The following is a 23245-nucleotide window of genomic DNA, read 5'->3' as shown; positions in this document are numbered from 1 at the left end:
AATAATGCTACTGATAGATAATGAAAAATTGTGAAATGACTCAATCTTAAGGGAAACAGGATTAAATCAGTGGTTGCTGTGGAAAAACTACAGAAACACCATAATAAAAACAAAACAAAAAAAACATGCAAGTCTAATTATTGAATGAGTCTGCTGTTAAAAAAAACTTAAGAAGCAGGTTTATAGAGCATTTAAATAATATAAATTATTTTTAAAAATATAAGTAAGCCCAATATAGAAAAAATATTTTGGCTGCTTCGAGTCAGCTGGGTGTAACATTTGGAGATTATACAAACAGCATGGGGAGGGTTTTTATATCAGAAACATACACATAAACTGAGGAAGAATCCAAACAACAAAGCCAAAGTAATTTTTTTTTGTGAAAACAGAAAATGTCTGAAAAAAGTCAAGTGGGTCGAAACAGGAGTTTTCCGTAAACACACGTGAAGGAATGGGATTTGACTTTTTATTTTAAGTATCATCATTATTTCCAGCCAGGTAAAGCGTGCTACTGAACAGATTCCATATCTTTTCCCAGTGGCTTGCATAACCATAACACTTTGAATGGTTTTCCAGATTGTGGACCCGTTGGCTCGTGGAAGAGCCTTTCGAATGGTGGAGGAGGTTGACGGCTACAGCGTGCCTCCCACCCCGATCACGCCCGGCGCTGCGTCCCTTTGCTCCTTCACCAGCTCCCGCTCAGGTCTCAACCGGCTACCTCGAAGGCGAAAGAGGGAATCGGTGGCCAAGATGAGCTTCAGAGCTGCAGCCGCGCTGGTCAAGGTGCGACACAGAGCAGCCGAGCTCCCTCACTTGCTTCAGCTTTACGTTTCTCAGCTTCTGCTGGTGGCACTAAAAACCAGACTGAAGCTCAGAGGAGCCTTCTTTAAACAGGTCTTCTCTTGCTGTTTTCAAGTCTCCCTTAAAAACACACTTATTTTCAGTGGCTGGTTGGTTTGATTTGTTTTAGGACTGTACAGAAACAAAGTTCTGTACAATATATATATATTTTTTTAATAAATTGGATTTGGATTCTCCCACTCTTTCAGTTTTTTTAATTTTATTCATTTTGTTTACAGCTGCAAACGTTTAACTTTGTGTCTGCATCTTTCAGGGGCGCTCGTTTAGAGAGAGCACTCTGAGACGGGCGCAGAGGCGAAGCTTCACTCCCGCCAGCTTCATGGAGGAAGACGTGGTCGACTTTCCCGATGAGCTTGACACCTCCTTCTTCGCTAGGGTGAGCGGGATTTGGTTTCCGTGGTTTTCTGCGCTCGCTATGGATCTAATTTCGAAAAATGCACCCGCTTGTTAAATTCTACGTGTTTTCAATCTCCTCCACGTGTGGCTTTCAGGACATCCTGATGCACGAAGAGTTGTCGACATACGCAGACGAGGTATTTGAGTCGCCGTCAGAGATGGCCATCAAAGAGGCAGAGCCCGACGCCAAGAAGGATGAAATGGAGCTGACAGGCAGCGCCTTGGATAAGACGGAGCTGGAAAGAAGTCACCTCATGCTGTGAGTTAATATTGCTGCAGATTTAGTCAGTAAGGCTTTCCTAATTATGTGTGTGTATGTATGTTGGCATAAATAAATAAAAAAAAGGCTTGTGCGTGTGGTGTTATTGGAAAGTATCAGCTAATTACAGATCTACTAAAGATGACTTACTAGACCAGCTACTATATATGTACAAATAACTTATAATTTATTTCACAGCTAAATTGACCTTAGATGCTTTAAATGAAAACCAAAACCAGAATTACTATAAATATAATGAGAAACTAGCTTTGGATCAGAACAGAATAGTGAATAATCAGCTCCAGGTTCTCAGATTTTAAGTTAAATGTTTGAGTTTGTCAAGAAATGTGCGGAAGTTAACTGTTTTTTTTGTTGTTGTTTTTTTTGAAAAGCTGAATGTTGGTTTCCCTCACTTTGAGTCATATTTTTTTCTTCATATTTTTTTTGAATTTATAATAGCAGTGTTCCAATTGCATTTGAAAGTATGGATATAAAAGCTGAACTTGAAATTATGTTTCCTTTTTTTCTCAACCAACTGCTGGTATTCTAAAGACTGTATCTTGATAATTGCATTTTAAGAAAGTAGTTTAAAAGGTCAGTATAATTAAATGCTTGGAAAAAGACACAGATAAAAGCTTTAATTGTGTTAATCCCTAATCCCATACCATTCTCTCTTTTTTTTTTTTTTTTATTACTCTCATTTGTTCCCCATCATCTTCTCCAGACCTCTGGAGAGAGGATGGCGTAAAGCCAAAGAAGGAACCCCAGGACCACCAAAGGTGCCCTTGCGTCAGGAGGTGGTCAGCGTTCACGGACAGCGGCGTGGACAGCGCATCATTGTGCCTGTCAAGAAGCTTTTTGCTCGTGAAAAGAGGCCGTATGGGCTGGGCATGGTGGGAAAGCTGACAAACCGTACCTACCGCAAACGCATTGATAGCTACGTGAAGAGGCAGATCGAGGATATGGACGACCACAGGTGCAGCACCTCCATCTTATACGTGGAGCAAACACTTTCCCGATGCTTTCCTCAGTAAGTGACACTATTGGATAAACCCCAGCCTTTGTCAATATGTGCTTTGGGTCTCTTTCAGGCCTTTTTTCACATACTGGATCACCTTTGTTCATTTACTCATCACTATATTGGCTGTATGCATCTATGGTATTGCACCAGTGGGCTTCTCTCAGCACGAAACTGTTGATTCTGTAAGTCCCACTCACGACGTCAATGAACATTTTAACTCACACTTTTGCAACAGTTTCACCCCATTGCTTGTTCTGTTTCGAATGTCGTTGGGTTTAGGTTTTAAGAAACAAAGGCGTTTACGAAAATGTCAAGTTTGTCCAGCAGGAGAACTTCTGGATCGGGCCTGGCTCTGTAAGCAACCCTTTCCTCCTTCCTAATGTCTTTAGTAGTGTTGCAGTTTCTGTAAGCAGGTGTGTTTTGTTTTAATCCTCACCTCTTTCACGTTTAGGAATACCTGATCCACTTAGGGGCCAAATATTCTCCGTGCATGCGACAAGATGAGCAGGTGCACAAGCTTATCAGGGAAAAGAGAGCTGTTGAACGCAACTCCGCGTGCTGCGTTCGGAACGATCGCTCCGGCTGTGTCCAAACTTCAGAGGAGGAATGCTCGGTCCGTTAAAAAAAAAAAAAAACCTTCCTTTCTCCTGCGCCTTTTATGATCCATCCGAAAAGAATCGCTGTAATCACTCCTGATCCTCTGTGTTTGCTTCGGTGCAGAGCACTCTAGCTGTGTGGGTGAAGTGGCCGACGCATTCCAGCGCGCCACAGTCTAACAATAAAGTCCGGCAGCATGGCTCAGTGTGTCATCAGGATCCCAGGTAGGAACCGCACATCATGGCTTACAGTATGAACTGATGTCTGAAGGATATTATGCATCTGTTGTGCATCATTTCTCCCTGCTTACAGCACATGTCTGGAGCCTGCCTCGGTGTCTCCACATGAATGGCCCGATGATATAACCAAGTGGCCTGTGAGTACTTTAAGGCGCGTCCCAATGCGATGTGGATCTTTATTACAACACTCATAAACTATGCTAACTTTAAAGGAGCCCTTAACTCACAGTAAAAGCAATTATCAATAACATTATATTCTGTCTGTAAATGTTATTTTTATCACATTATTGCTTTCATTTAATTGTAGGATTTAAACTTTGAAGCTAAATGACTAAAATTAAGAATTTGATAAAAGGAAGATGCAATTTTATACAGAATTATTTCAAAGGGTCCAAATTAATTGGAGACATTCTAAATAAAACAACACCTGGAAAACATATTGCTTTATAGACATTTAAAACAATGCATTCCTGATTAGGAGTTTTACGCATGACTGTTTCGCATCAGGTTTTTATAAATCAAAGAGCGAAGGAAAACATGCTGGATGTGCGCTCTGTGTTTTCAGTTAGCTCTGGCATGTTTGTAGCATTTGATACTGCACTTGATGTTAATCTACCAAACCTATTTCTAACTGCTCATTTAAATTCGAACAAGCATAGAGGGTTGGAACCATTAGCTTGCTTTTAAAATATACAGATTATTTTTCAGCCTATTTACAGGTAAAGTTTAGTTTTTAGTTTTGTTTCAGGTCTGACCAGTAGATTAATGTTTCTTTCTATGGTTTGTAGTATATAAAAACGTGTTCTCCTTTAAATAAACATTTACATTTAGAAATGGAATCTGCTGCCAGTTCCTTGATAAGACTCATGGAGTTATTTCAAAAGACGAAAGGATTACAAGAATGTCCTCTGTTTATGCTTCTAAACATATGCAGACCAAAATAAAAGTGGCAATTTTCCATTTTAATGCATTCAGTGAATGTGTGTGTGTGTGTGTGTGTGTGTGTGTGTGTGTGTGTGTGGGGGGGGGGGGTTCATTCAGTTAATCCAAAAATAACAAGAATTGGATCTCTACTTCGGAATAACCCGACTCATCTTTCATTTTGGTTTTGGAAGTTGGCCGTTCACACTGAGCCGGGTTCTCGTTAAAGAGGAGTTTTCTTCTCCACTGTCACCACATGCATGCTTGGTATCAGGGTTTTCTGCAAAGTCCACATGACAGTGCACGAGACTGTCCACTGCTGCTACCTGCTAATCCAGGAGGAGTGAATGCTGCCAGTAAATTACTCAATGCAGTCTGCTGGGTTTCATTTAAAAACCTTTTAAACCAAGTTCTCTGTCTGATTCGATACCCGTGACTTTGTAAAGTGCCTTGAGATTATGTGTGTTGTTAATTGGCGGTATATAAATAAACGGAACCGCATTGAGTTTATTAGTTGTTCTGTTTTTGTTTTTTAGATTTGTACCAGGTACAACACAGGGAACCATACTAACCTGCCTCACATAGACTGCACCATCACAGGCCGACCCTGCTGCATCGGAACCAAAGGGAGGTGAGAAACATTCAGATTGGACTGATCACACAACGTAAAGAAAGTTTTGAACTTGCTAACTGCTGCGGGCTTCCTTCAAGGTGTGAAATCACATCCAGGGAATATTGTGACTTCATGAAGGGCTACTTCCACGAGGAGGCTACTCTTTGCTCCCAAGTAAGCAGCTCTGCCAATTGCACACTACAGATATTTCTCCTCTCTCTCTCTCTCTCTCTTTCATTTTTTTATTTTGTCATTGTGGGATTTTACAAATCATGTTGTCCTTTTTCAGGTGCATTGCATGGATGATGTCTGTGGACTGTTGCCTTTCCTCAACCCAGAGATTCCAGATCAGTTTTACAGGCTCTGGCTCTCTCTTTTCCTGCACGCTGGGTGAGTCACACATGTTGGCACAACCTTTCAAACATTTTCAGAGGTTTTCCTGGCAAGGAACAAAACCTGCATCTAACAGGAGCGTGTAAAAGTGCATTTAAAGCTTTTTAGGCTGTTTGTTTTCCCTAATAGTTGATCATATCAGAGAAGCACCAAAGATGAAAATAACTGAAATATGCAAAACAGTAGAACAGACGTCTTTTACTTTCCTGGTAGCAATGAAACGAAGGGCTCCGGAGGTGGTGTATTAAAAGCAGAATAAAAACAAGGTAAAAAACTAATTCTGCAACTACATAAAGAACTTTGTCGCACACAATGGCGACATCTGTTTAAGGAGCTCAACTTGCAGATTAAAATCAGTTTTGCGGCTCGATTTTTAAATAAATCAAAGCCACAACAGAAGATCTGCATCAATCTATTTTAGAGCTTTTCTCACACAATGTGACGAGGAGGAATATTATTAAAAGATGAGAATCTGATTTCATATTCTGCAAGAGGAAATGGACTCTGGTTGTCTCAGTCCTTCGATCACACACAAGTATGGCTCAGGCATATCAAAGTATCAGAAAGACGTTATTTGTGGCTTTATTCAGCTCTCCTGTACCCCTGCCTGTATAATGAATCATATCCCTGGGTTTTTTTTGTTACAACAATAAACTGATTAAGTGCATTCATTTAAATTTTGTGATGCACCAACATAAAGTCGAGCATAATGGACGTGACGCCAACGGTAAGTTTGCTCCGCCCATGTAGAAGTATACCCCAGGCCGCTCTAACCTCGAACGAGCTGTAAAACATGTCAGTGAATTTATTTAAAGGTCCCCATGGACAAATGAAAGTTAAATCCCAAGTTTAAATACCCAACGTATACCCAACTTAAAATATATATTCTTATACTTAAAATAGTGCAGACTGAAGTATATGTTTTCATGTTTCCATTGAGCTATCAATGGGTAGAATTTAGAGTGAAGTTCTGTTTTAGGAGTGCAAAGTTTACTATTAAATGTTTTGTGAAAAATTAAAGTCCTGTTAACTGATCGTAGCTGACAAAGAGTCAGTTTACGCAACCAGAAGTCCAACATGCGTTTATCCAAAATACAAAAAACACAGATTTAGCGTCAAGCATTTCCCATTACCTCTAAACATTCGGGACAACGCATGTCTGAATTGTATTTTCCCCACTAGCAACGTTTAACCATTTTTACCAATGTTTTTTTTAATGAAATCCGTCTCACCACAGTGCGTTCCTAATGTAAAATCCCCTGGCCGGGCTGGCAATATAGTTGGAGAGGAAGTGTGTCCAGCTCCTGCAGCTAGGGGGCGTTTCACTTTGGAACAAATTTTGACTCCTCATTGGTCAGTAACAGACGAGCCTTCAAGATTGATTGACAGGTTGCGTCATGTCAACTGTGATGGAAAGGGCAACTATGTATGTATATTTCAGTTTGTTTTTTTTTGTTGTTTTTTTTGCAAAAGTCAAAAAGCCTGTAAGTTTCTTCCAGGATTTTTTTCTACGCTTAGCTTAATCAAGGATTCCAAGGGTCTCATGTCCCTCCTGAGCAAAAACATCTCCACGGCATAATGCTGCCACCTTTATGTGTCAACATGGGTCTGCTAAGTTTTATTTTCACATGGAGATTTGCATGTAGGGCATTTAGTTACATTTTAGTCTTATCTGAACAGAACACCTTCCACTTGCTTGCTGTGCCCCCTAGATGGCAGACAGAACTTCCTATTGCTTTGCCCCCCAAACAATAGCTTCCTCCTTGCCACCCTGCTGCAAAGGCCAGAGGTTTCTGAATGTAGGACTGATAATTGTCATGTTAACAGATTCCCCCACCTGAGCTGTGGACTTCTACAGCTCCTCCACTCACAGAGGGCTTTCCTTGCCAGGCATGTCAGTCCTGGTAGTTTTGCAGCCCTGCCATGACATTTTTTGAAAGATGGATTGAGTCGTGCTTCGTGAGATGTTGAAAGCAGGGGGATGTTGTTTTAAACCAAACCTTGCCTTAAACCTGTCCACAACTTTATCCCTGACCTGTCTGCGTGATGCTGTTTATTCACCGATGTTCTCTGACAAACCTTTAAGGCCTTCTAAGAACAGCTGTCAATTCATTTTCTTTCCAGATAACAGTTGAGCACTACTCTGTGTTGCTCTATCACCTAAAATCCCAGTACATGTCAGTGTAGTTTGTGACTGTAACACTACACCTGAAAAAAGTTAAAAGGGTTTGAATGTGTGTGCTGTAAATATATGTATTCATTTTTAATAAATAATTTTCCAGTGAAATGGAGTTGGCCCAGGGTCAGGTATTCAGTTTAACAGGTATTTAAACAGGTATTAACAGGTATTTCAGGCAACAGGATGACAGAAGGAAACTTGTTGTGAACTAAGCCAGCTGTTGTTGAGCTTCCTGTGTTTATACGTTACACTCCATCTGTTTGCCATATGTCAAAAAATATGCCGTGTTGATCCAACTGGTTTCATGCAGTAATGTTCTGTTTCGGGTTTATCGGGCTAGCTGCAATTTAGAGCCGTCAGGCAGGCGGAGGATAGACCTCCCACTTACAGCCACCCCGCAGTTAAGAATCCCTTCCTCTTTGCGTCCTCTGTTATCTCGCTCCTGGATAATTAGCAAAGTGGCCTTGCCGCGTGAACTCATTAAGCTTCGCCAAGATGTAGAGTGATTTTTTTTTGCAGCGCCGCAGAGCTGCTTCTTCCAGCACCGAAAGGATTATCTTCTCCACACGTGCGGCTTTGCAGAATCTCTCTCCCACACATCACGCGCTTTAACGTCCGTCCCCGTCTGTCCTCCCAGAATCCTTCACTGCCTGGTGTCTGTGGCGTTCCAGATGACCATCCTGAGAGACCTGGAGAAACTGGCTGGCTGGCTGCGCATCTCAATCATTTACATCCTCAGCGGGATCACTGGGAACTTGGCCTCGGCCATCTTCCTGCCCTACAGAGCAGAGGTAATAAAGCCTACGGTTCGTAGGATCTGTTCATTTTGTTGGGCTTTCTTATTCTTCTCCGTCCTCGTCCCAGGTGGGTCCGGCTGGCTCTCAGTTTGGGATCCTGGCCTGCCTGTTCGTGGAGCTCTTTCAGAGCTGGCAGATCCTGGCCCAGCCGTGGAGGGCCTTCATCAAGCTGCTGTGCGTGGTGCTCTTCCTCTTCGCCTTCGGCCTGCTGCCCTGGATCGACAACTTCGCCCACATCTGCGGCTTCATCTCCGGCTTCTTCCTGTCCTTCGCCTTCCTGCCCTACATCAGCTTCGGCCGCATGGACCTGTACCGCAAACGCTGCCAGATCATCGTCTTCCTGCTGGTGTTTGTCGGCCTCTTCTCGGGCCTCGTGGTGCTCTTCTACGTCTACCCAATCAAGTGCGACTGGTGCGAACTGATCACCTGCATCCCCTTCACGGACAAGTTCTGCGAGAAGTACGACCTCAACGCTCACCTCCATTGAAGCAACGAAGCATGAAGGCATCAGGTCAACCGTTGTGGACTGACAGAGGAAACGTCTCCTCTTTCTCTGTGAACTAAAAGGTTATTGTTGTGTTATTTTACTCTGTCATTATGAATACCTATACTCCTCCTCATATGGATTCCCTTTTACGTTCCCCTTCACAATCATTGTCTGTGCTTTTATTGTCCAGTGGAGAGAAGGAAAAAAAAAAAAAAAAAACCTAAGGCACTTCAAAACCCCATCAAAGCACCTGGTTTCCCTTTACATAAAAGGAAGTAATTGGAGAGGCCAAGGCACTGGTACAGACTGAAGGAACATATTCAACATTCGCAAACAATTATTCAGGCAACCTCAGAACCAGAAGCAGGGACAAAAAAATATATACTTACCTTTGGTGCCTTGTTGATAAATGTACCAACTACTGCCATATTTTTGTTACATTATGCTGAGCACTCGAATGTTTCCTTTCGTTTATTGCTTCTCGAGAAGTGATTCTTGTTTTTGAACATCGGTGGCGTTTTAGCCGCCCATCTACCCTCATGTAACTGAACGTTAAAAACAAAACAGAACAAAAAAAAAAAACACTTAATAAAAAAAAAAAAACAATGTGTGCTACTTTTTCTTAACGCCTGCTGGATATGGATGTGTAGTTTATTAAAAATCAAACGACATGGAAACTGAAAGTTTCTAAAGTTTGTGTTGTCATTTTAATCAGATTTTGGGTGTGTGTGTTTTCTAACAATGGCCTCCTCGCTCAGATCAAACTACGGTATCGTTAACTGAAAAGCATTAAGATCAAAGCTGATGTGCTACTGATGTCATACAACATGTTTTTTTTTTTTATGTCTGATGAGCTGCATCATCAGTAAAAAGCAGCATTTTGTTGCCTGAATCCACTCTGTCCACTCAGTCCACACTGACGCCTCCACTTTCTCATCGGCTAGATGTCGAGCCCAGTCCAACATTGCACAGGTCTGTTGCATTGAGTCCAGCTGGTGCTGCTGACTAGCAGCCACTGTTCCGTCGGGCGTACACGTGCCCGTTCACCATGTACTCCATCTCCTGGAACTGCATGTTGGACACGGAGATCTCAGACGGGCCTTTCTCCTTGAAGCCGGCCTTTTGGTAGAAGGGCACCAGGAAGTCCTCGCAGATGAGCAGAGCTCGGCGGAGGCCCGGCATGCACCGCAGGTACTGCAGGTAGCGCCACAAAAGGACGGAGCCTTTGCCCTGCTGTCGACAGTGGCGGTGCACCGACAGCACGTGGATGTGCACGGTGGGGGTGTCCGGGACATGCTGGGTCATGGCCTCCTGGGGAACAGGGATTAGATTTCCGTCATCGAGGATGTTAAATAATGAGTAGCAGAGGCGAATGCTTTTACAGGAATTTTTAATTTTGGACAGCGTTAATACCTTCGAAAGCCTTTCCTTGTGCCAACCGGAGCCGATGATGAAGGCCACCAACTGGCCCTCCTCAAACCAACCCAGAGACAGCTCGGGACACTGTCCCAGGAAATTAAGCACCTCATCCAGCGTAAGGGGACACTCGCCAGAGACCGACACGAAGGCTGAGGGTCATTTCAGACAATGATTATTATCAAGGAGATGATTAAGGTGAAAACAACCAATATGACGTGCACTCATGCTTAATCTGGCACCTTTATAGCACCTATACCAAAAGCAATGAATACATTGACAAGTTTTAACAAAAACATAATTTAATAGTGCACATTGTAGGCCCTTTTTACAAACATCCTTTTTTTATAAATGTATACCAAACATAAAACAGACTTGCCTTCTCTTTCAATTTCGAACACGCTGATTGCATCCTGTGAGGTGAGATTTCTGAACTCGCTGGCGGGGAGCGTGTGTCGTCTCTGCTGCAGCGAGCTGACTCTGACGGGTGTCTTCAGAAAGAAGGGCTTCAGGAAAGGCGAGCCGCAGACCTGCTTTGTCATGTTGCCCCTGTGAGCAGCAGCTCCAAAACTATGCGCTATAACTAATTTAATAACGCAGCTGAAACGATGGCCAAAACGTCAGATATCTTGTCTGTCCCGCGACGTTGTCCGTAATCTACCTCTCCTCTCTGAGCAAGAGGCTGACCTTTGTGTCTCCTCTGCTGTCCACTCCTCCTCCTCTTGTTTGTGTTTCATCTCATAATGCAAAGTGGTCGTCTCAAAGCAGGGTAGCTCCCTCCGCACGTGCCTCCGGAGTCTCCCAGTAAGTCCCCTAATTCTAAATCAGTCATGCTTCACGCTTTGGATTTGGATTAAAAGGTTTGAACTAGAAATCGGGGTTGTCGAATCAATAATCCGATCATCTTTTACATGTGTTAAAAGGAGCCGCTTTATTTTTATTTTTTTTTAGTGTTTTAATCAACACAAGTATTCACGCATTAATGAAAAAAGGAGGGGAATTTTAAACGTTTACCTACTGGCAAATCCATGATATGGTGAGTGAACAGTATGCTGAGACGTTTAGTGTGTAGTTGTAATAAAGCCGACGGTGTTTTAAGCTTCACAAATTTACAACGTGACACTTCTTATTCCACATCAAAATAGGAAGAAAAGTTTAGCAAATCTGATATCACTCCAGTAAAAATTGGATTCTAGATTCTTTTACTCACGTTCAAAGTTTTAAATGGCATGGGACCCAATTACTTAACTGTTCCACTTAAGTCTCACAACCCAAAAAAAGCTTGTGAGCTCTGAGATCTTCCAGCCAGATGCTCTTGATGCAGACGACGGCCAAATTAAGGCACAGAGTGGATCGGGCTTGTGCTGTGGTTGCCCCCAGTCTCTGACATTCGTTCTTCAGAGTCTGTACGGTCTTTTAAACCCCTCCTGAAAACTCACTTTTTCACACTGGCTTTTAATCCGAGTTAAGTCTGAGACCATGGGATCAGTTAGGTTGAGGTGTTGTATAATGTAGCTTTCTTTCGTCCTGGTTAATTTGTAATGGTGTCTATGGCGATCTGATTGCACATCTCTGTGGTGACTGCCACAGTAACTTTGTGTCGTATTAAATGTGCCATATAAATAAAATTGACATTGATATAAAAAAAAGTGAGGAAAAATGTATTACTAGGCTGTTCAGGAAACAAAGCAATGTCTGTATTGTTCTGTTAATGCAAACTTTTACTGTTTAAGACGGATAATGTTGTTGAAGTCAACCAACAGGTTTTCCAGCCCATGATGCTTATCTTGAAACATCTTTTTTTTTGGGGTCACTTCTAGGGCGGGGCAATATATTGAGATTTTATAAAATAGCAGGATGTGTTTTTTTAAAAGAGATATAAGATGAGACCATATCGCTCATTTCAAGATGGTCTATATTGCGTTAGAATTATACTTTTATGTACTCCAGTAGGTTGTTTTTCAGCCGGTTTTTATCTACAGTACAGCTGTTTGTTAAAAGAAAAAAATACCTTTGAGAAATTTGGGTTAAAGCTTTAACTCAGAGATGCCTTTTTATGATTACTTTATGCAAAAAAAAAACATTGTTTTGTGTCATAAATGTTGTGTATCTTGTGTATCTGCATTCAGCCTAAAAATATTGAGAGATTATTTTTGGTCCATATCGCCCAGCCCTAGTCACTACACACTGCTCTGTTGGATTAAGGACAGGGAACTGGGCTGGTTATGCCATAACCCTAATCTGAAGATTAGCACCATTTCTTGGTAAGTTTGTGGCCGCTTCCCTGGTAAAACAACCTGTTCAAGGCCTTTTCCTTTTCAATGCAAGACAGTGGCGCAGGAGTTAGGGAGTTCATCCTGCAATTGGCGGGTTGCCGGTTTGATCCCCCGTTCTGACCGTCTCAGTCGTTGTGTCCTTGAGCAAGACACTTCACCCGAATTGCCTGCTGGCAATGGTCAGAGGGCCTGGTGGCACCGATGTCTGTCAGTCTGCCCCAGGGCAGCTGTGACTACTAACATAGCTCACCACCATCAGGGTGTAAATGGCTAAATGACTGATTGTAAAGCGCTTCGTTGGACTAGTTAAAGCGCTGCACAAGTACAAACCAGTACTTGGTAATTGGACTGCGTTTTTAATTTTAAAATATTTGAGATCATTTTAGCTGCGCGACTAATTTTCTGCACACCTTTTTATGTTTTACCCTCTCTAATAAACCTTTCATTTTAGGAATGAAGAATAAGAAATCTTTATCACTGCAATTGTACGTTCCAACAAAATTTGTCTTCTCCATTCAACCCATCCCAGATTTTTATTAAATTGCATCTGGGGAGCAATCTGGGGCTAAGGGTCTTGCTCAGGGACCCATAGTGGCAGTCTGCAGGGTTTTAGTCAGGTATTCTCAGAACCCAAGCATGCTGCTCTAACTCAATGCCGCCACCAGAACCTTAAAAATGAATGCTGTTTTTCCTGAACCATAAGAGCTATTTTGTTCACATTTTCAGAGAGAAGCGCACCATAACCAGCATGTACAACATTTGCTGGCCTCACCGCTAACGGACACGTTTTATGTCTGATTTTACAGAATTAAGGAACTTATTGATTCAATTCCACACTGCTATTATTTTGAACAAGCCTCTATTATTATGAGTCAATTATGCACATCAGCAGAACACATCACGTTGGGTCTGCTGATTTTCTATTACTCTACAGTTGCCATGCAGAGACATAATTTCCACCAAAAACAGTGACTGATCTGGTCAGTGATGTTGGATTATGGTTATCTTGAACATAGCTGTACATGCTCCCTCCGCGGTATGTTTCGGAGTGAGGATGAGTGAAACGTGGCGCTGCTGGATGTTGGGACACACATGCTTCTAGAGATTAAGGGCATGTGGGCTAATTTGCCGGCACGGCGAGATTAGGGAGATTTGACTGGATTGCTGTTGGATTGATTTCATGCCTTGAAGAGATTTACCAAGGACTAATTAAATGGGAAGGCACTTGATTTTACCGGCCTGAAGTGAAACTGTTTACTAAGACATGTACATGTGATTGTCAAGCCAAAATGTTATAAGGCCTCTCTCTGAAAATGTAAAAATGACATTGGCATTTAAAGATAACCCCAGTGATTGTGTCTTAATGAAATTCCAGTTTTAGGCTCCTTAAGCATGTTTGAGTTTTTTTTTTTTGTGAAGTTAAAACTTTTTTTATAAGTGTTAAGGCACAGAGAGACTGAATACTCTTAACTTTACAAGCAGTTATTTTCATATAAAAGCAGTTTTAGTGCTGGTCACCAAATTGATTGTGATCACATAAAAAAAAACAACAAAAAAACTAAAACATTATAAAACATGTTATTCTGATAAGGTCTCTAATCTCCAAGTTCAGTGATAAATGTTTGATTCATAGCTCCATTATTGAAGCTGTTTTCTCAGTCGTTCAGTGTAAAGTCTAAAGTTGAATTTTGGGCTTATGGTCTCAGCTTGTGAACATTTGCATCATAATTTGAAATGCTCCTATTTAACCACTTTAATCTTTACCCCAATACTTTCCTTCTTTTAAAAGTGTCTTAACATAAAACTAAAGGCCTTGATCCTCGTGCATTTACATAGTTTAAGTCGAATCATTTGGGAGAATAGCAGCTTAAGTAAAAATTTCAAGTAGTAAATGAACTTTACAACCATCCGTAGTTCACAGGCGTGCAATTCAACTGCACCGCATAAAAGTCAGAGGACATCCAGAGAAAGTCATCTCTGTCTGAATGTGTAACAGAATTGAAGTGGAGACTCAGACATCTGGTTTGGTATTGAATCTTTGTTCTTTATTGTTATACACATGCCACTATACACACAAAGAGACGGGTACAGGATTTTACATGGAGCCAAACACCACCTACTGTGGGGCTATCCTGGATACCAGGGCAATAGTGGTCAGAACAGGAAGGCACAGTGTTAAGTTGAAATGGCACAGAAGAGGAGAGGATAAAAGACCAAAGAAACATTTAAAAGCAGAGCGAGGTGAGAGGTCTACAAATCCACATGCAAATGCAAGCCTATTATTAAAATGCAAACATTTCATGGATGCGCTGCCTCTGGTAAACCATATACAGTTGCACTCGAACCTAAATACCTTTATTAATGCATAATAACTAGGATATAACAAAGTAAAGCAACAATTCAACTCAACAGTACTTAATGACACTAAAATGATCTTTAGTCCTGTTGCACGAAATAAGTTCTGTACATTAGAGTCCTAAAACCTGTCTTTGCAGTGGAACTGTTGTATACGGTGGCATTTGTAAGGATATTGCGAGAAGCAGGCATATAAATTCAAGGCACATCGATCTATATGCGTGATGCTACACATACTGCACCAAGGAAACTAAAGCTGCTGCTGCTGCTGCCACACAAACACGTGACTCCTTGTTTTGCAGCTACATCATAAGCAAACACTTGGGTTGCCACAATAAGACTGTACAGCTATCAGCCATATCAATGACGAGTAAGCTTGCCTTGCTATTGCAAATCGCTGTTTGTTCGAGGCTCGAACTATGTCTGAATTTCTCTGTGGTATCTTATTATCAGCTGCTTAAATAATCTGCATGTTAACAAAATCTAGTTTCATCACTTAAACATTGTATATTTTTATACACACACACACGTATATAATAAAGAATAACTTTTGAAGTACATACACATAATCCTTGTAATTTTATCTTGTATCACTTTATCTGGAAAATTAAACCAACTCGCTAAAAGCTTTAGATAGGACACAACAAAATAACTTCATATTCTTTCAGTAAAAGGAATGGATAAATGATTTTGTTGAAGTGCAAAAAAATCCATCAGAAATGGACCCAAAAACAGAAGTAAAGCTCTCCCGGCAAAGCAGATCTTCTCGGGTCATTTATCCGTGTTCCTCTTATAACATGAATACAGACGGCATTTAGAGATGCGTCTCAATTTTAGTGTTTGGATGGTTTGTTTGTAGTAAAGTGTGCACCACCAAGACAGGCAGAGGAAATCTCTGGAATCTACGTTACAACATCGCAACTCTGTCCAAGACACGCAACTGAACACAGCAATGTGAGTTAATGAAATGTTTTTTTTTTCCCCATAGCTGCAGGATAAAAAATATAGCAGTCATCACACAGGAAGCCAAAATAAGCTTTGCATCAGCTAGGTTTCCTTCTTCTGTAATGCAGACATGATGATGAAATGAGCAGTCCTTCCTGATCATCGATTAACATTTAACTCCCATGTCTGGTATCAAAATGCATTTAAAACAGAAGCCTGGAGCACGGAGAGTTTCTGGGAGGGCTTGTGTGAACGTAATGAAGGGACGGGATGCTTGCAGAGAGGCAAAGCTGAGTCAGTTGAAATGTTCATCTTCCATATGAAGGCTGCTTGTGGGACACAGGAGAGGCTGACTGGAGCAGTTTGTGCTCTGACTTTTTAGACTTTCTATGGAGTCCGACGAACCTGCGATGGAAGACGTACAAGTTGAAAGCAAAGCTTCCCGTCAGACTCCCACGAAGGAGCTGTTAAGCACAACAAACTGCCTTTGAGATGTGCTTGCGGCAGCAAATTCACAGCTGGAACGTGTATTTCTAGCTACAACAGACATCGGGCAATGCAATCACAGAGAACCACACTCGGAGCGAGTGGGCAGAGCCCCCGTACGTACAGAAGCATAGCAGACAGGAAAGCCTACGTACCGCGGTTATTCCTCCATACCAATGGAGCAGGAATCGGGACCTAGAGCTGCAAAAGGGGTGAGGAGGAACACAGAGATAGGATGGTAGGAAAAGGAAGAGGAGTGTTAGGAGACATGCAGAGGTCAGAGCACACAGGCTGGACGCAAAGCACATGGGAATCACAGCCTTCACGTGTTGGATTAAAAACACACTTATCTGCACTGCAAAAACTCAATTAAAAATAAGTACAATTTTCTTGAAATTAGTGTATATGTCCTTAATTTGAGCAGGTAAATAAGAAGATATACCAATGGAACGAGTATTTTTTACACCTAAAATAAGACAATTAGATAAACTGCACTAGAAATAAGATGACGGAGATGAGTTGTTCCTATTTTAAGTGCAAAAATCTTATTCCATTGGCAGATTATTTAAATTTGCTGCTCAAAATCAAGGATGAATACACTAATTTCAAGAAAACTTTACTTATTTTTAGTCATGTTTTTGCAGTGTGGGGAACCAGAACAAAAAAGGTAAAGACTTGTAGAGAAAAAGAAAGCAAGATGCTGGAAATGTTGATTTATTAAGGAGGAGGATTCAGCTTAATTACTCACAAGTGTCATCAGAGTACACTTTTGCCAGAAACATATTCTAAATGCATTAAAAAACGCAATCCTGTTCATTTTTGTGTAGCGCTCCGACAAAAGAAAACATCCTCAGCTGATAAATAGCTGCCCTCTCCCGTTGGCGGAGGATTTCTCACCAGGCAAAGACAGATCGCCCGCTGGGTCGCTGTCCGTTTTGGTCAAGCTGCAGTGCTCGCTGCTGCAGTCCTGCAGGATGTCTCCTCCAGAAGGCATTCTGTCCTCTGGATCATCCGGGACACAGACGATGCCAAACAAACACGTTACGGCGTTGCCTTTTACCGACAACCAGATGGGGGAAAAAAAGTCAAAGGTAACAACTCACCGTCATCTGGAGAGAGAGATTCTGCCACGTCTTCGGTGGCTGTAGCCTGGAGGAAAAAGGAGCCAACGGAAGACAGGAGTCGGTGTGTTAGCAGAGATAAAGTTAGAAAGGGGGAACGGCAGAGGGGGCGGCTTACGTCTGTGGGAGCGGGGCTGCTGGAGAGGAGCGTGTGTGGCTGCGCATCAGACATCTCAGACAGCTTCTCCTCATCCTCCTCCTGGATGGGAGAAGATGGCGATCTAAGGGTGCTGGAGGGAAGGCGGGGATATTTTAATGCAAATTACACCAGAACCTTCTAAATAAATAACACTGCATCGTAAGTTCGTAAAAGGCTGGCTTCAGCAGATGTTAGGATCACACATTTATTTAAACAGGATTAAAAGCATCACTAACACTGCTTTGCATATTTCTTGATTACCTAAAGCGTATTCATTGTTATCATAAAGGGTGAAAACTCTTTTTTTTAATTCCACCTTATTCCCGCTAGGTCTGTGCATGACACTTACCTGTCAGGAGACTTGCTAACTTTGCTTTTCTGAAGACTTCCGTCGCTCAAATGCTCCGGCGAGCTCAGCTGTCGGCTGTCCCCTCCCAGACCCCCTGAGAAGTTGATCTCGTCATACAGAGGGGCAGAAGGGATGGCGGGCGACACCGACCGCAGACCATTCAAAGCCTCCAGCAGGGAGATGGGTTCAAAACCGGGCGGGACCGAATCTGAGCTCTGCAAAAGGGTTATAGATGATTAAAAGGAGGATTTCTTGGTCATAGACTTCAGATTTAAAAAAAAAAGAAAAATAGAAAAAAAAAAACGCCTACAGAGTGCTCATCATGGTCCATGGTTTGAGCCAGAACGGGGCTGAAGGACACGGGAGAGAGAGCTCCCGGCTTTTTCCTCACAGCTCTGATCTGCAGCAAAGCTCTAAAGGCTGTGTAGAAGAAACCAAACCCCAGTGTTAAAAGCATTATTAAACGCACACAATGATCTGGCTCAGAAAGGCAACTCCTCTTACGCAGCCTGCAGATGGGACAGTTGTTGGCCTGATAGCGCAGCGTGTCGGCGCAGGAGTTGCAGAGACACAGGTGTCTGCAGGGCAGGATGAGCGTATCTCTCAGGTCGGACAGGCAGACGACGCACTCGTTGCTGTTGTCGCTGTTCTCGTCGTCAGATGGCTGACAACAAAGAGGGAAAAGAAGGGCGTCAAACAAGGCGGATGTTTTACGGCGTCTGGACGAACGCGCACGGGATGTTTTCACCGATACCTTGGTCTCTTGGTTGTTTTTGTTCTCAATCCCGTAGATTTCCTGCAGGAGGTAGCTCACGCGGTCGACCTGGAAAACGCATCCAGAATGACGTTCAGTTGTGAGAACATCTGCAGCTAAAGTGGAGTTCTCTGAGAAGATGCATCGACATCGTACCATCTGTAGCTGTCCACAGCACCAGGACAAACGATTGAAAATAACAGACTCCAAATCACAAATCATGGGTTTATTTCCAACAGTTTTGAATATTAAAGTTTTACAGCTGATTGAAATGTGAATGCTGTTTCTCAGGAAATTGGAATATTTCATAAGACCAATAAAACATAATTTAAATTACAGATGTTGGCCTACATAAATTGATGTCCCTTTGCTGAATAAATAAGACTCAATGTTGGTTTTGACCTCATTTTGTATGAATTACATCAACTGCAGACTGAATTGGTCTGCTGTTTCGTTTTTTTTTTTTTTTTTACAATACTCCAGAGATTCTGACTGAGTCTCGACCACCTCCTAAATCCAGCTGGGTGAGGTGGCTGTAGAAACACTCAGAACTCCAGCTGCGCTTCACACCGTCATAATTTCCCACAAAACATTTAGATCACAATCCCCTCATGACTGCGTTGATACTCGTTTCTTGTTCACCTTTCTCCTTTACAGTTTTTCCTTCCACTCAACTTCAATATGCTTGGATACAACACTGAACAGGCAGGATCTTTGGGGGTCAGTGACTGTCTATGGACTGCTATCAAATCCGCAGACAACACTGACATATATAAAAAAAATAAAATAAAAAAAAAAAAACACAATTGGTTTTAAATATTAAAATTTGCTGTAATCCATATTGATCAAGTTAACAGATTAATTCTTGACATATGTAACTGTGTGTCCTGAATAAAAGAATGAGTTTTAAAAGTTCATTGATTTTAATTAATTGAAAAACAATTCTAATTTATTAAACAGTCGTGTCAAACGACAATGTTAAACTTACAATTTGCTTCTGCTTCAGAGGCTTGACGGAGAAACTGCCATCAACGTGCTGCGGGTTAAAAAACAAGCACATTTCAGCTCGTACGAACGCTGATGAGCTAAACCTTTTACAAATGTTTGTTTCTTTTTACACGTACTCTTTCGAATGCCGCCAAAAGCACATGAGCGTGTCCGAGACAATCTGGAGGAAAGGAGAAGATGTAGAATGAACCAAAAACTACAACTTTTGGTCTTAATGCAGATTAGTTTTACAAAGCCTTGATGACCTACCGTCTCCTTCATCGACCACAGCTTGGATGACCATGGGAAACACTCCTCGGTCCAAGTCAAAGTTTAGCTTTCAAGGCAACATTTTGCACACGTTAGCGCAAGCAGATAAGACACACTAAGGAAAAGCCTGTTTTCGTGGTCTGAGATTCAAACCTACCTCCTCCTCTTTCCACTCGCTGAAATCTATTTTGAAGGTCGGCATGGAGAATTGTTGGCTCACCCCCCGCTTATAGTGCACCGTTTCGGAAACCATGGTTGGATCCTTCGGGCTGTACCTGCACATACACAATACAGCCTCGTCAAATGTCTATCTTAGGGATGGCTGACAATTCAATAACGATATATATCGATCGATAGACGTATAACAATGATAGAAAAGAGTCAATAAAAAGTTCAACAGAACAGTTTTTCCTCCTTTAGCATTCCAGCCCATCATGTAGGTTAATATTACAGTCATTACATCCTCCCAACCAATCACAACGCAGACCCAGGAACGCTCTGTCACCAAGCTCCGCCCCCTTCAAAAAGTTCAGAGAGCACAAGTTCTTTTTAATTTTTAAAAACTTGTAGTTTTGGTAAAAAGTTGGTTGAATAAGGGGTTGAATTTGAACTCAGTGTTTGTGTGTCCTGTATCTAAAAATAAGTTGCTAATCAACAGCATAAAATGGCCAGGGCTCTTAAAGTATATGTTTTGAATTTGTTGATAATTATCTACATTGATAATTATATTATATGATTTCTATTTTATCAATATGCTTCCCCCCCCCCCCCCCCTATATCGTCCAGCCAGAGCAGAATGAAACCTGTAGTGTTCAACCAAAGCTAAAAAGAGACCAATGGCTATTTTGATGCATCCTGTTTTCAGAGATATCAGTGTGAAAATACCAAACTGACATGTCAAGGCGTCACCACCCAAAATAAAAGCGTGGAAACACAGCTGACAAACACAACACAATGGCAGCAATATTTGACATCAGGTTTCCTCATAAGATGGAAATTGTAATGCAAACTGTAACTTGTGTCTTTATCCAAGTCCATGTTTCACGCAGAAATGAAACATCTATAAATGTTGGGTAGAATCTGAAATCATGCTAAACTGGACATGACAGTGATAACATCTTTTTTCCCCCTGATTTTCACAGTGTTGCGGTTTAAACATAATCAATGTTCTGTGAATTGAATGTTACAAAGATGAAAGTCGTACACAGCCATCCCGTTGGAGAACTCCTCGAACGCCTGGCAGTAGAGAGTGATGGCGACCCTGGCATCAGCGTCAAAGGTAAACTCCACGCTGTACTGAACCTTGGGTTTTCCGCCATCCTCCACCGAAGAGTCCGAGTCATCCTTGTACCTAGAACCGATTGGTTTGACGGTCATTAACAGAAAATCTGTACCTGAAATGTTTCTGATATGGATATCTTCCTATCGTTACCTCACTAAACGGAGGGAGTCCTTCCGGATGTTGACCAGACTCCTCAAGGTTTTCACTGGTTCATGGGGTGCAGGTGTCACATATGGAAACTAGGGGGGGGAAACAAGCAACATCAATACTAATAACATTTAATTCAAATTACCGATGATTGCTAAAGCCTTTAAAGAGACAGAACGCTGAAATTAGACTTGAAACAAATATCAGCTTTTACCTGCACTGGCCTGTTTCCAAGAAAATTCAGGTCCATGTTTTCCCCAAAGAGGTATCCTTCTGGATGCGGAGTATCAAATTTCTCTCCTCCCATGAAGAAATGGCTAGCGAAGTAATTGCCTGAAGAAGAAAGGAAATATGACATGACAGCACTGTTCTTTGCAGAATAAGGAGGGATGTTGAATTACGATGCATTCACTGTACAGTTAGCAGCACAGTAAAAAAAAAAATGGCTATTTAAAATGTAGCCTATAATTTAAATGTAAAGTGCAAATGTTTTATGAGTTTAAGAAAACGCAAACATTTAACAGGAAAATATTTTAATTTGCTGGGTCCATTTAGTATTTATGGGATCGTTTTCATTTGCACAAATGGTGAAGTAAAGGACACAATCACCACGTCAACATAACACGATCTTAGGAGAATCTTAGGAGATCTCAGGAGAACTGGTTTTACATTAACACCGCTCCGGAGCGGAAATTCCTGGATATATTTGCAACATCTGATGCTGTTGCTAAGAAAAAAAAAACAAAAAAACATTAACTTGTATCCAGGGCGCTGTGACGCCCAGCTACCAAATAAATCCACTCTTGTATCAATTGTCAAAAAGAGAGTAGACATTACTGCAAATCCCTTACCAGATTTCGGAGGAAATCGATAGGCCGAATTTGCCTGGATATCGATGTCCTCAACACCAGCAATCCTCCGGCTCAGGATGGACCCCATCTTCCTCTTAGCTAGTTTAGCTGCCAGCTAGCGGCCCGACGGCAGCTTGGGTTTAGCTCGGATTCGAGGCTAGACAGGTGTGCAGACGAATAAAACGTCCACCGGAAACAAAAGCTGTCGTTAATTCGACATTATTCACGCTAGCTTTTGTTGTTGGTAGAGCTACGAGGCGAAAAAAAAAACTAACAGCGAGATGTTGTTGTCGCCAAAGAGACGCAGCGACGTAACAGGCACTCGAGCCGATTGGCTGTTTGGTGGCTAGTTCAGCAGGAGAGAGCGCTCGCTTTGTGTCAGGGGACCGGCCGGAGCGGGGTGGCGGAGTTTACGCCTACAAACCAAATTGAAGGGTCGGCGCAAGGCCCGCAATGTTTACAAATCGTAAAAGCACAAACAGAAAATGGGAGCTAAAAGATTCCTTAGCGAATGTTTTAAATGTATTTACAGAAATGAAAAACAGAAAGGTGTACAAGGTGTTGAGACTAGCAATGTGCCAATCTTTTTGAAACTGGGAGCTACTTCATTGGTTTTGTGTCATAGGAAGGGCTGCCAGTGCTGACCTTTGAACTACATAGAAGTGTCAGTTTTCACGTTAACCTTATGTGAAAATAAACACATTTTATGTTGTTGTTGTTTTTATTTTTTTTAGATATTGTAATTTTTAAAATCAATATAAATGCAAGTGTGATTAAAAAGGCCTACACATCAGCAGAAGGATGCTGATGCTGGAACCACCAGGCCTTGTGGAAAACCAAACAGGAAATTTATGGAGGGAGTGAAAGATGACATGAAATTAGTTGGTGTTAGAGAGGAAGACGTCGACGATAAGGTTAGATGGAGACAGATGACTCACTGTGGCGACTGCTAAAAGGGAAAAGCCAAAAGAAGAAAGAGACAGTTTGTTTAAATGAAAAGTAGATGACTTAGACTTAGACAAACTGTATTGTCATTTTGTATGCACAGAGTGCGTACAGAACAAAATTTCGTTTGCATACAGCTTGACAATTTCAGTGAATTGC

General features: G+C 41.8%; 3 protein-coding genes across 9 annotated transcripts in view; 1 reads left to right on the top strand and 2 right to left on the bottom strand.

The window, feature by feature from the left end:
• Window positions 1-9440, top strand: part of rhbdf1a (rhomboid 5 homolog 1a (Drosophila)) — a 36197-nt gene extending 26757 nt beyond the window's left edge. For all 5 annotated transcript variants that reach the window (XM_021324556.2, XM_036147867.1, XM_012878593.3 and 2 more), the window contains 14 exons: window positions 577-783; window positions 1115-1237; window positions 1353-1516; window positions 2241-2492; window positions 2608-2719; window positions 2817-2891; window positions 2989-3150; window positions 3258-3358; window positions 3447-3510; window positions 4831-4925; window positions 5006-5081; window positions 5197-5297; window positions 8117-8270; window positions 8344-9440. In XM_021324556.2, the coding sequence (XP_021180231.2) occupies window positions 577-783; window positions 1115-1237; window positions 1353-1516; window positions 2241-2492; window positions 2608-2719; window positions 2817-2891; window positions 2989-3150; window positions 3258-3358; window positions 3447-3510; window positions 4831-4925; window positions 5006-5081; window positions 5197-5297; window positions 8117-8270; window positions 8344-8763 (2106 nt within the window). In that variant the 3' untranslated portion in view covers window positions 8764-9440. The remainder of the gene's footprint in view (window positions 1-576; window positions 784-1114; window positions 1238-1352; window positions 1517-2240; window positions 2493-2607; window positions 2720-2816; window positions 2892-2988; window positions 3151-3257; window positions 3359-3446; window positions 3511-4830; window positions 4926-5005; window positions 5082-5196; window positions 5298-8116; window positions 8271-8343) is intronic.
• A 97-nt stretch (window positions 9441-9537) lies between these two features.
• aanat2 (arylalkylamine N-acetyltransferase 2) lies at window positions 9538-11748 on the bottom strand. Of its 2 annotated transcripts, XM_012878595.3 has the most exons (3): window positions 10559-11748; window positions 10177-10331; window positions 9538-10074 (listed from the first exon to the last, which is right to left on the bottom strand). In XM_012878595.3, the coding sequence occupies exons 1-3, from the start codon at window positions 10719-10721 to the stop codon at window positions 9769-9771; spliced, it is 624 nt and encodes a 207-aa protein (XP_012734049.2). In that variant the 5' UTR covers window positions 10722-11748; the 3' UTR covers window positions 9538-9768. The 2 variants fall into 2 exon arrangements, with proteins under 2 accessions (XP_012734049.2, XP_036003761.1); XM_036147868.1 differs by having other exon boundaries at window positions 9538-10331.
• A 2727-nt stretch (window positions 11749-14475) lies between these two features.
• On the bottom strand, window positions 14476-22482 carry mgrn1b (mahogunin, ring finger 1b). Of its 2 annotated transcripts, XM_012878597.3 has the most exons (17): window positions 22142-22482; window positions 21505-21623; window positions 21294-21382; window positions 21066-21212; window positions 20019-20136; window positions 19862-19928; window positions 19729-19772; window positions 19593-19640; window positions 18605-18673; window positions 18355-18514; window positions 18161-18270; window positions 17851-18065; window positions 17481-17592; window positions 17345-17390; window positions 17139-17243; window positions 16397-16442; window positions 16041-16160 (listed from the first exon to the last, which is right to left on the bottom strand). In XM_012878597.3, exons 1-16 carry the CDS (start codon window positions 22227-22229, stop codon window positions 16402-16404), a joined length of 1578 nt encoding a protein of 525 aa, XP_012734051.2. In that variant the 5' UTR covers window positions 22230-22482; the 3' UTR covers window positions 16041-16160; window positions 16397-16401. The 2 variants fall into 2 exon arrangements, with proteins under 2 accessions (XP_012734050.2, XP_012734051.2); XM_012878596.3 differs by lacking the exon at window positions 16397-16442 and having other exon boundaries at window positions 14476-16160.
• Window positions 22483-23245: the final 763 nt, after the last annotated feature.

Source organism: Fundulus heteroclitus, chromosome 16 (assembly GCF_011125445.2).
Source record: "Fundulus heteroclitus isolate FHET01 chromosome 16, MU-UCD_Fhet_4.1, whole genome shotgun sequence".
In the NCBI taxonomy this organism is placed as follows: domain Eukaryota; kingdom Metazoa; phylum Chordata; class Actinopteri; order Cyprinodontiformes; family Fundulidae; genus Fundulus; species Fundulus heteroclitus.
The sequence above is the reverse complement of the archived record's forward strand: the minus strand, read 5'-3'. Positions and strand labels throughout refer to the sequence as shown.

Bases quoted from the DNA above. Each gene is read 5' to 3' on its own strand.
- aanat2 (XM_036147868.1), bottom strand. From the start codon at position 10,721: ATGACAAAGCAGGTCTGCGGCTCGCCTTTCCTGAAGCCCTTCTTTCTG. The intron at 10,332-10,558 runs GCAAGTCTGTTT...AATGACCCTCAG, and splicing joins GTTCGAAATTGAAAGAGAAG to CCTTCGTGTCGGTCTCTGGC.
- mgrn1b (XM_012878596.3), bottom strand. From the start codon at position 22,229: ATGGGGTCCATCCTGAGCCGGAGGATTGCTGGTGTTGAGGACATCGAT. The intron at 19,773-19,861 runs GTAGGTCATCAA...CCTTTCCTCCAG, and splicing joins TGTGGTCGATGAAGGAGACG to ATTGTCTCGGACACGCTCAT. The intron at 16,161-17,138 runs GTGAGAAATCCT...CTTCCATCGCAG, and splicing joins GGGCGATCTGTCTTTGCCTG to GTTCGTCGGACTCCATAGAA.